General features: G+C 40.6%; 2 protein-coding genes across 4 annotated transcripts in view; one reads left to right on the plus strand and one right to left on the minus strand.

Moving 5' to 3' along the window:
- The window catches only part of FOCAD (focadhesin), a 312,885-nt gene extending 309,793 nt beyond the window's left edge, over positions 1-3,092 (plus strand). For all 3 annotated transcript variants that reach the window (XM_067744497.1, XM_067744498.1, XM_067744499.1), the window contains 2 exons: positions 232-307; positions 2,702-3,092. In XM_067744497.1, the coding sequence (XP_067600598.1) occupies positions 232-307; positions 2,702-2,775 (150 nt within the window). In that variant the 3' untranslated portion in view covers positions 2,776-3,092. The remainder of the gene's footprint in view (positions 1-231; positions 308-2,701) is intronic.
- Positions 3,093-3,466: 374 nt separating this feature from the next.
- The window catches only part of HACD4 (3-hydroxyacyl-CoA dehydratase 4), a 63,195-nt gene continuing 54,457 nt past the window's right edge, over positions 3,467-12,204 (minus strand). Inside the window, exons 7-8 of the mRNA XM_067744502.1 lie at positions 5,212-5,308; positions 3,467-4,214 (exon numbers count right to left, since the gene is read on the minus strand). Of these exons, the coding sequence (XP_067600603.1) occupies positions 5,229-5,308 (80 nt within the window). The 3' untranslated portion in view covers positions 3,467-4,214; positions 5,212-5,228. The remainder of the gene's footprint in view (positions 4,215-5,211; positions 5,309-12,204) is intronic.

Genomic DNA, 12,204 nt, shown 5'->3' on the forward strand with positions numbered 1-12,204 from the left:
TAATCAGCAAAGGAAGGAGGTTTGACTTTGCTGGGTCATTTAACTAAATAAGAGCCATTTCCAACTTTCCCATCTCTTGTGCCTGGTCCTGTCTCCACTCCACTCTCCCAGCCCAGGCAGGTATTGTCCAGGGACTACTGCCCTGATACTCATATGTGCAGGCCCAAGGGTTTGAATGATGTCTTACTGATAGACTGTTTTCACTGATACCATTCTTCATTTTCACTCTAGTTCATTGACTGGCTATTCAGCATCATGGAAAGCCCTAAAGAAGGCCTCTCAGCAAAGTCCAGGGATCTTTTAAAAGGTATCACTTCCATGCTTTATGCCCATCCAGTGTTGTCTGTGCTGCAGAACAGCATCCTAGCGTGTGTTGGCTCCTGAAAGGGCTTGTCTTGGTTCAGTTTAGAGAAGTAATATGAAGCTGTCACCAGTGTGGCATTCTTGAATTAGAAAGTGGTTAAAAAAGTTGCATTGCCTTTAGATTTGTTATTTAAATGGTTTTTAAATGTTTTATTATAATCATAAAATGACTTAAAATTTAGAAAATTCAGAAAAGTAAAAATAAGCAAAGAAGAATCCAGAATCCCACTGCCCAATGACAATTTTGATTGTTTTTCCTAAGTTTTTGCTCCCTCTATGAGTATTAACATTTTTATAATCATAGCCAATTGAAAAATGTACATACACACTTTGAATACTGGCTTTTGTACTTTAAAATTATTTTAAAAGCATTTTTTTTTTTTTTTGCGATACGCGGGCCTCTCACTGTTGTGGCCTCTCCCGTTGTGGAGCACAGGCTCCGGACGCGCAGGCTCAGTGGCCATGGCTCACGGGCCCAGCCGCTCCGCAGCATGTGGGATCTTCCCGGACCGGGGCACGAACCAGTCCCTGCATCAGCAGGCAGACTCTCAACCACTGTGCCACCAGGGAAGCCCTTAAAAGCATTTTAACCCATTCTTACACTGGCTTCATAAGTATTTTTAATGGCTGCATAGTATTTTGCCAAGGGAATTGGACATTTCCCATGCTTCCAGGCATTTAGATGATTTTCATGTTTTTTATACATCTCTATTGACTGTTAAACTATGACTATGGGATCCACAAATATAGATGATCTTTCTGTGAAAATTATGTAGATGTTTTTACTCAAATCTGAAAAGTCTTCTGGGCATTGGCTCTGTGGTCCAAGACAGCTTGTACTGTCATCCACATCTTGAGACTTGGGGGTCTGGATCCTACCAGTGGCTGCTGTTGATGCCCCTGACATGCTGTAAGCTACTGCACTGAAAAGCCTCACCTTGGGAAAGTTGCCTGCTGGCCTACTCTTGTGATAATTGACCATATTTTGCTTTAAGTATGGTATAATCTATTGATTGCCTAACAAGCGAGAATTATCTAATGTGTTGGTTCTTGTCCTTCTCCCTACCTCCAAAGTAGGTGGGAGGGCCTGTGTAGGACGGTGATTCTGATCAACCACAGAACTTCACTGAGGATCAGAGCAGTGGTCTGACATATTTTCACTTGACCATTCCCTAGAAACTTGCTGCTAGGATTTCCTCCATTTATTTTCCTTGAGGAGTTTGGACTAATTTTTAATGGCCATGGGTCTATAATTCCATTGGTTGTTCCCAACATATACTGTCTTAGGTCATGAAGATACTAATTGATACCGATGAGGAAAATAGTTATTTGGGTCAAAGAAGTACATGTTCACTTGATCGTGTATTCAAGGGCTTACTAGAGTCACACACGATTATCATGTAGCTCTGGCTTACCCTCATTCCCTCACACTATTATATTTTTTTTAAATCTCAATATATTTACATTAGTATTCTAAAATAAGATATGTAATAATTTACCTAGAGGGGTTACATGTAACTTCCCTACTTTAAATCGATCTCTGAGGGACCCATGACAGCTAAGGTGTGTGTTCAAATATAGTTTAGTACAGTCATACTTGCTCCACTGAGCCCATGAACCTAACTTCATTACAGAATCAGGTTTTTTGTCTTTACCTTTTTTTAAAAAAATAATTTATTTTTGGCTGCACTAGGTCTTCGTTGCTGCGCGCGGGTTTTCTCTACTTGCGGCGAGCAGGGGCTACTCTTCGTTGAGCTGTGTGGGCTTCTCACTGCGGTGGCTTTTCTTGTTGCAGAAGCACGGGGGCTCTAGGTGTGCGGGCTCAGGAGTTGTGGCGCACGGGCTTAGTTGCTCCGCGGCATGTGGGATCTTCCCGGACCAGGGCTTGAAGCCGTGTCCCCTGCGTTGGCAGGGGGATTCTTAACCACTTCGCCACCAGGGAAGCCCTGTTTACCTTTCAATTAAGCTTTTTTTAGTGGAAAAGTGATATTCATGTAGAAAAGTGCACAAGTAGATTTTTACAAAGGGAACACACCTATGTAATCAGCACCCAGATGAAGAAAAAGAGCATTGTCAGCATCCCAGAAGTCACTTTTTGTTTTAATTATGCAGAATTTCCCACTAACTGGTTTCAAAGTAACTTAAAAAAAAAAAAAAAAACGTTCCTCAACCTTTATTAATCATTTTCTTCCATTAAAATTCTAAGGCTTGATAGAATTCTTAAAGATTAGCTGAGTGAGAACAAGCCAGGTTCTATTGACACCTTTTTGATCTAAATGACTTTTTCAAATGCAACTCCACCAAATGCAACAGTGCACTTTATTTTTTGTCCCCTTAGCCACCCTGCTGTCCTTGAGAGTTCTCCCAGAGTTTACGAAGAAAGCTGTATGGACCAGAGCTTATGGTTGGTAAACAGTTTTGCAGTAGCCAGCAGCATTCTCAGCTGGATGAGGAAAACCATACAGACAGAAGGAATTTTTCAGAATTCGTGTCTGGGCTTACTGAGACGATGCAGAGAGCTGAAGGTCATGAAAGGGTGGCCACACAACCAACAGCTTGAACCGTGCACGCCAGGACAGGGGCCACTGCTTCAGTACCCAGGCCATTTGAGACCGAAACAAGAACTTGGATTTTCTTTTATTTGGCTAGAGTTCAACATAAAGATTTTTTGTGAAAATCTAATTATATCATCTCCTCCGCACTAAATTCTAGTAAAATAATCCTGTGAATTTTGTGCATGTGACTTTTGTTTTAAGGCATGGGGAAGGTTTTGCTAGCAAAACCAAACTGTAGCGTGACAGTGGAATCTGATCTGTTTCCCATGAAGTCTCCAGAGGATATTCATTGACTCAGTAAGTTAGACATGTTTTCTTATTCTTATTGCTAAAACACTCTCTTGGAACTGCTATACGCATTTAAATAATAAGCATAGTGTTAAACATTGCTAAATCAGACTTGTAAGTGGTGGCTATAATTTTTTTATGCTTGAGTCTCTTGAATGCAAGTGAAAGTTACCCAATTCAAAATAAGGAAGGGAAGGTGTCTTTGCTCATAGGTATGGTGGAAGCAACATGGGGTGGACTCTGATTCAGCTTGAGTCATGTTGAGTCCTTGGGTGGGGTGGGGAGGGTTCTACGTGACTAGGCCGGGGTCACATGTCTGTCCACCTGAACTGGGTTCCCCCAGAAGAAAGGTGATTAGGATGCTAGGCAAGCAAAAAATGGCAAATATCTCTTCCAAACATCGATCTTTTTTTTATAAGTACAAACCTCTGTCTTAATCAGGGTGACTGGTGGCCTAATGCCAAGTAAATGAAGGAATGTGACAGCATCCTCAAGGGTTGCATTTTACTCAGGGGTTTAGAATCAGCCAGGAATTTAATTTGCTCTGATTGCTAATTATTGTTCCTTCATGCAGCCATTAATCAGGGCTGTCCTTAGCCAATCATACAAATATACTGATGTATACGTATATGGGATTACTGGGGAGAAAATGTGTGCCACTGGAATAATGTACCTTCGTGCTTATCATGCCACAGCAGTGTCATGGAACTTTTAGTATTCCTGTGTGGCATGTACAATACCTTCATGTTGTCACCAAGCATACCTACCACTTAAGTTAAAAATAGCTCTAATTTTATTTTCCAAATATATGGATTTATGATTCCAGGTTCCAAATATTTGTGGTTCACTGTGTAATTCACACTGTTTCCAGGTCACAGCTCTTTCTTTTGCTGAACTCCGTAGGGTGCTGAGATACTTACAGAAAAGGAGGAAAGGAAGGTGAGCTCTCAGGTAGTACTTAACTACATCACCAAGTATTTCATCTCTATTACTTCTTTAGAGGCTGAGCTGGAGGGAAATGAGTTTGGAGGAAGCAGAAGTGTAGAAAATTTATGTGAGAAGCCAGCTTCTGTCTCCTTCCCACCCACCGTGGCTTTCTCATACTACCTACCAATGAGATGTTGACATTCTTCTAACGTTTATTACACTAGTTGTCAGACTATATAAGTGACTAGAGTTTCACTTGTATTATCTTATTTAACCCTTGCAACAATACTGTGAAGAGGCATTATTTCTATTTTTAAATGAAGAAAACACATCTAATAAGTGGCAGAGCTACTACACCTGGAACCAAGGTCCTAGAACCCCAGGTCCAATGCGCTTTCTACTGCATCAGGCTCATCAGCACCCACTTTCAGATGAAAACTCCTACCAAGTATTAAGCCTCATTCATGCTTAATATAGATTGCTGGAATCAGATAAAAGAAACACCCCTGCCTCATATTAATAAGCCTCTGGAATTGGGACGTTGGGAGTTACAGTGTAAAGGAGCAGGTCTTCATGGGTTGAAGGACATTACATTCCCGGGCCAACTAGCAGATGTGGATGGCAGTAAAGAATAGGGAAGAGGAAATGGGCACTGAAGAACTACTCTCACATTTCCCCCCAAATCAGTGGGCAGACTTGCTGATGCTCAAGGAGAGGGATAAAGAATCAGCCCAGCCTTCCAGACCCAGACTGTCTTTTTCAGTTTGGCCCAGTTTCTTCTCAGTCAGACTTTGTCATTGCTCCTGCCTTGACAAGAAAACAGAATAGTACAAAAGGGAGGAAATAAGATCTACCTGTACCCTCTCTTCCCTAGCTCCCTCTTTTTGTTTTCAGCAGTCTTGTGTTTAAGCGTCATAGGATTTTCCTATTCATAGGATTTTCCTATTCATTCCTATTCATTTGGACTCCATAAAGAGTCCAAAATGTCAAAATCTAAATTTGAAGCTGTAAAGGTTCTAAACTCTAATTATTCTAAGATGTAGGTTACTGGCATAATAAGACCCTTTCTCCTGGTTACCTGAGCTCCAGTAAGTATTAAGATATTCCCTTGGGATATTTCAGTTTGTTCTCCAGAAACCAGAAGTCTCTGCTTTTTTGAGACCAGACGTTCCAAACTATATACAAAAGGAAAAGTTTCCTTATAAGTCATCTTCTGTTAGTTTTTGAAATCACAAGTTGCCAAGACAAATAGCATGCTAGGGTATACTAACAAATCAATGTGTGGGATTAAGGCTATGTTGTGTGTCTCAGATGTGTCCAAACACTGTGACTCTTCACTTGAAGAGTGTACATTTGGAACAGATGTTGAGATCCATGCAAGTGCCTAAAATCTTTGTGCTTTATTTGTAATGTAATGGCTCCATGGTAACCAAGAGGCGGTTAATCACCTTTTTTTTTTTTTGAAGTTAATTGCCACAAGTTAACTTCTCCAAAATGATTTTAACCAAAGATGATATTATAATAATATAAGGAGTAAAACTTTAAGGACTTAACTACTATCTTGAAACATCTTAGTCACTTTGAAAGTAAGCAGTAGTTTTAGATTTTTGGTAAACATTTTAGCAAATTGCTGTTTTAGAAGAGAAATCTGACCATGTGGTTAAGAGGATGGGGCCTTCATTAAGGCCAGAGTTGTAAGCTGGGTCTTTAGGTCTCTGACCTCAACCAGCCTATTCATAGCTGCAGGCATTTCAAATGGAACCAGAGGACAGAATGTGGCTGGGACAGTTCACATCCTTCACCACTCTTATGGAAAGATACCTCACAGCATCATCGTCATGTATAAATGTATATCATCACTGCTCTGGTGCTGGATATATGCTTTTATATTTTCTGGAAGGAAACACTTTATTCTACTCCTAGTAACTTTAAAGTCTCATCTTTTTAATGTATGACACATAAAATATTTATGAAGTTGTGAAATAACGTCCAGCCAAACTATTAGAAATGGAACTGAATAAAAATGACATTGATGACTCCCTGACTTTGGTTTTATTTTTTGTATGAAAGAAATAACCTACCTAACAAAGTAGTTGTATGCTGTATAAATTCTAAAATGTAAAAGAAATGCTTTCACTTTTGTATGTTTCACTAACAATAAATAGTAGCTATAATGCTTGAAACAGGCCTGACAACATGTATGTCAGGACTTGGGAAGATAATGGAAATTTCTTAAGTAAAAAATTATTATCTACATTCTAGAAGCAAGTAGCACATTAAGGAAAGATATTTATGTAAGTTTTTTTAAAAAAACCTATATATGTGTCTTCTGAACATGAAGCACCCTTTGAGATAAATCCAAAATAACTGAAACATCACCTAGTTAATCTATTTCTTAAAGTATAGTTTTTTTTTTTCCTGGATGTAGTAATAGTAATCCATAAAGTCAGAGTTGCACAACAACTCTGAGTGTCTACTATGTACCACCATACAAGGTTCTGGGGTACAAAGTAAACAAGACATGACATTCCTACCCTTGTGGAGCTTACATTCAGAAAATATAAATCAGTAAACCATCATGTAATAAAGAAAAGCATTCCTACTTCTGTATGGCCCTTTATAATTTACAGAGGTTTACTTTACCATATTTCATTTGCTCTTCACAACAGCCTTGGGCAGTTAAGTAAACTGGGACTCAGAGAGTCATTCAGTTAGGAAATACTGGTGCTGGAGTTGAAATCAAAGCCAGCATTCTTGAGAGGACTGCACAGGATGGGGGAGTAGAAAGGCCCTGAGCTCTCCTCCTCTCACATGCACACCAAAATTACAACTATGTGCAGAACACCCATTGATGAAAAAGACCAGAACCTACCAAAAAAGATCTTTTACAACTAAATATATCAAGAAGGAACCATAATGAGATGAGTAGGGGTAGCAGAATTGTGATATAGTCAAATCTCATAACCCCAGGTGGATGATCCACAAACAGGAGAATAATAACAATTGCAGAGTTTCTCCCAAAGGAGTGAGCTCCCTAGCCCAGGAGTCCTGCACCAGGAAGACAAGCCCCCAGAGCATTTGGCTTTGAAGGTCAGCAGGGCTTACTTTCAGGAGTCCCAGAGGGCTGAGGGAAATAAAGACTTCACCCTTTAGGGGCTCACACAAAATCTGACACCCTCCTCGACCCAGGGCGGAGGCAGTAATTTGAGCGGAGCCTGGGTGAGACCTACCTACTAATCTTGGAGAGCCTTGCAGAAAGGCAGTAGGCAACTGCAGCTCACCCTGGGGACATAGACACTGTAGGAAGCCATTTGTGGGAACTCCTTCTACCAGGTGGACACTGGTGCTGGCAGGCACCACTGTGGAATCCTCCCTCCAGCTTATTAGCCCCAGGACCCACCCCACCCTTGCCCAATAGTCTGTACACACCAGTGCTGAGACACCTCAGGCCAAGTAACTAACGAAAACAGGATGGTCCAAAACCTGTTGGATGCATCAAAAGTAGTTCTAACAGGGAAGTCTATGAAAATACAATCTTACCTCAGGAAACAAGAAAAATCTCAAACAATCTTACCTTACACCTAAAGCAACCAGAGAAAGGACAAACAAAACCCAAACCTAGTAGAAGGAAAGAAATCATAGAGATCAGAGTAGAAATAAATGAATTAGAGACGAAGAAAACAATGGAAAAGATCAATGAAACTAAAAGCTGGTTCTTTGAGATGATAAACAAAATTGAAAAACCTTTAGCCAGACTCATCAAGAAAAAAAGGGAGAGGACACAAATCAATAAAATTAGAAATGAAAAAGAAGTAAAAACTGACACAACAGAAATACAAAGGATCATAAGATACTACTACAAACAACTATATGCCAATAAAATGGACAACCTTGGGCTTCCCTGGTGGCGCAATGGTTGAGAGTCCTCCTGCCAATGCAGGGTACACAGGTTTGTGCCCCGGTCTGGGAAGATTGCACATGCCATGGAGCAGCTAGGCCCGTGAGCCATGGCCGCTGAGCCTGCACGTCCGGAGCCTGTGCTCCACAACAGGAGAGGCCACAACAGTGAGAGGCCAGCATATTGCAAAAAAAAAAAAACGGACAACCTAGAAGAAATGGACAAATTCTTAGAAAGATACAACATTCCAAGACTGAACCAGGAAGAAATAGAAAATATGAACAGACCGATCACAAGCACTGAAATTGAAACTGTGATTCAAAATCTTCCAAAAAACAAAAGCCCAGGACCAGATGGCTCTACAGGCGAATTCTATCAAACATTTAGAGAAGAGCTAACACCTATCCTTCCCAAACTCTTCAAAAATATAGCAGAGGGAGGAACACTCCCAAACTCATTCTACGAGGCCACCATCACCCTGATAGCAAAACCAGACAAGGATGTCACAAAGAAAGAAAACTACAGGCCAATATCACTGATGAACATAGATGCAAAACTCCTCAACAAAATACTAGCAAACAGAATCCAACAGCACATTAAAAGGATCATACACCATGATCGAGTGGGGTTTATTCCAGGAATGCAAGGATTCTTCAATATATGCAAATCAATCATTGGGATACACCACATTAACAAACTGGAGAATAAAACCCATATGATCATCTCAATAGATGCAGAAAAACTTCTGACAAAATTCAACACCCATTTATAATAAAAACTCTCCAGAAACTGGGGATACCTCAACATAATAAAGGCCATATATGACAAGCCCAAATAAACATCATTCTCAATGGTGAAAAACAAAAAGCATTTCCTCTAAGATCAGGAACAAGACAAGGGTGTCCACTCTTGCCACTATTATTCAACATAGTATTGGACATCCTAGCCATGGTAGTCAGAGAAAAAAAGAAATAAAAGGAATACAAATTGGAAGAGAAGAAGTAAATCTGTCACTGTTTGCAGATGACATAATACTAAACACAGAAAATCCTACAGATGCCAGCAGAAAACTACTACAGCTAATCAGTGAATTTGGTAAAGTTGCTGGATACAAAATTAATGTACAGAAATTTCTTCATTCCTATACACTATCAATGAAAGAACAAAAAGAGAAATCAAGGAAACAATTATATTTCCCATTGCAACAAAAACAATAAAATACCTAGCAATAAACCTACCTAAGGAGGCAAAAGACCTGTATGCAGAAAACTTTAAGATACTGATGAAAGAAATCAAAGACAACACAAACAGATGGAGATATACCATGTTCTTGGATTGGAAGAATCAACATTGTGAAAATGACTATACTACCAAAGCAATCTACAGACTCAATGCAATCCCTATCAAATTACCAATGGCATATTTCACAGAACTGGAACAAAAAATTTTTTGATTTGTATGGAAACACAAAAGACCCCAATAGCCAATCTTTTTTTTTTTTTTTTGCGGTACGCGGGCCTCTCACTGTTGTGGCCTCTCACATTGCGGACCACAGGCTCCGGATGCGCAGGCTCAACGGCCATGGCTCATGGGCCCAGGCGCTCAGCGGCACATTGGACCTTCCCGGACTGGGGCACGAACCCGCGTCCCCTGCATCAGCAAGCGGACTCAACCACTGCGCCAGCAGATAAGCCCCCAAACAATCTTGAGAACAAAAAACAGAGCTGGAGGAATCAGGCTCCCTGACTTCAGACTATACTCCAAATCTACAGTAATCAAGAGAGTATGGTACTGGCACAAAAATAGAAATATAGATCAATGGAACAAGATAGAAAGCCCAGGAAGATGGCAGAAGAGTAACACGCGGAGATCACCTCCCTCCCCACAGATACATCAGAAATACATCTACACGTGGAACAACTCCCACGGAACACCTACTGACCGTTGGCAGAAGACCTCAGACCTCCCAAAAGTCAAGAAACTCCCCACGTACCTGGATAGGGCAAAAAAAAAAAAAGAATAAACAGACAAAAGAAAAGGGATGGGACCTGCACCAGTGGGAGGGAGCTGTGAAGGAGGAAAGTTTCCACACACTAGGAGCCCCTTCGCAGGCAGAGACTGCAGGTGGCGGAGGGGGGAAGCTTTGGAGCCGCAGAGGAGAGCACAGCAACAGGGGTGCGAGGGCAAAGCGGAGAGATTCCCGCACAGAGGAACGGAGCCGACCGGCACTCACTAGCCGAGAGGCTTGTCCGCTCACCCGCTAGGGCAGGCGGGGCTGGGAGCAGAGGCTCGAGCTTCGGTCGGAGCGCAGGGAGAGGACTGGTGGCATGAACACAGCCTGAAGGGGTTAGTGCACCACACCAAGCCGGGAGGGAGGGAGTCCGGGAAAAGTCTGGACCTGCCGAAGAGACAAGAGACTTTTTCTTCCCTCTTTTGTTGCCTGGTGTGCGAGGAGAGAGGATTAAGAGCACTGCTTAAAGGAGCTCCAGAGATGGGCGCGAGCCGCAGCTAACAGTGTGGACCCACTTCAGACCTAGAGACACGTACAGACTGAAAGTGAGGGGATGGAAAAAGACATTCCATGCAAATGGAAACCAAAAGAAAGCTGGAGTAGCAATTCTCATATCAGACAAAATAGACTTTAAAATAAAGATTATTAGAAGAGACAAAGAAGGACACTACATAATAATCAAGGGATCGATCCAAGAAGAAGATATAACAATTGTAAATATTTATGCACCCAATATAGGAGCACCTCAATACATAAGGCAAATACTAACAGTCAGAAAAGGGGAAATCGACAGTAACACATTCATAGTAGGGGACTTTAACACCCCCCTTTCACCAATGGACAGATATCCAAAATGAAAATAAATAAGGAAACACAAGTTTTAAATGATACATTAAACAAAATGGACTTAATTGATATATAATTATAGGACATTCCATCCAAAAACAACAGAATACACATTTTTCTCAAGTGCTCATGGAACATTCTCCAGGATAGATCATATCTTGGGTCACAAATCAAGCCTTGGTAAATTTAAGAAAACTGAAATTGTATCAAGTATCTTTTCGACCACAACGCTAGGAGACTAGATATCAATTACAGGAAAAGATCTGTAAAAAACACAAACACATGGAGGCTAAACAATACACTACTTAATAACGAAGTGATCACTGAAGAAATCAAAGAGGAAATAAAAAAATACCTAGAAACAAATGACAATGGAGACACGACGACCCAAAACCTATGGGGTGCAGCAAAAGCAGTTCTAAGAGGGAAGTTTATAGCAATACAAGCCTGCCTTAAGAAACAGTAAACATCTCGAATAAACAACCTAACCTTGCACCTAAAGCAATTAGAGAAAGAAGAACAAAAAACCCCCAAAGTTAGCAGAAGGAAAGAAATCATAAAGATCAGATCAGAAATAAATGAAAAGGAAATGAAGGAAACGATAGCAAAGATCAATAAGACTAAAAGCTGGTTCTTTGAGAAGATAAACAAAATTGATAAACCATTAGCCAGACTCATCAAGAAAAAAAGGGAGAAGACTCAAATCAATAGAACTAGAAATGAAAAAGGAGAAGTAACAACCGACACTGCAGAAATACAAAAGATCATGAGAGATTACTACAAGCAACTCTATGACAATAAAATGGACAACCTGGAAGAAATGGACAAGTTCTAAGAAATGCACAACCTGCCAAGACTGAATCAGGAAGAAACAAAAAATATGAACAGTCCAATCACAGGCACTGAAACTGAAACTGTGATTAAAAATCTTCCAACAAACAAAAGCCCAGGACCAGATGGCTTCACAGGCCAATTCTATCAAACATTTAGAGACAAGCTAACACCTACCCTTCTCTAACTCTTCCAAAATACAGCAGAGGAAGGAACACTCCCAAACTCATTCTATGAGGCCACCATCACACTGATAACCAAAACCAGACAAGGATGTCACAAAGAAAGAAAACTACAGGCCAATATCACTGATGAACATATATGCAAAAATCCTCAACAAAATACTAGCAAACAGAATCCAACAGCACATTAAAAGGATCATACACCATGATCCAATGGGGTTTATTCCATTATGCAAGGATTCTAAAATATACGCAAATCAATGTGATACACCATATTAACAAATTGAAGGAGAAAAGCCATAT

This window comes from Pseudorca crassidens, chromosome 7 (assembly GCF_039906515.1).
Source record: "Pseudorca crassidens isolate mPseCra1 chromosome 7, mPseCra1.hap1, whole genome shotgun sequence".
Lineage (NCBI taxonomy): Eukaryota > Metazoa > Chordata > Mammalia > Artiodactyla > Delphinidae > Pseudorca > Pseudorca crassidens.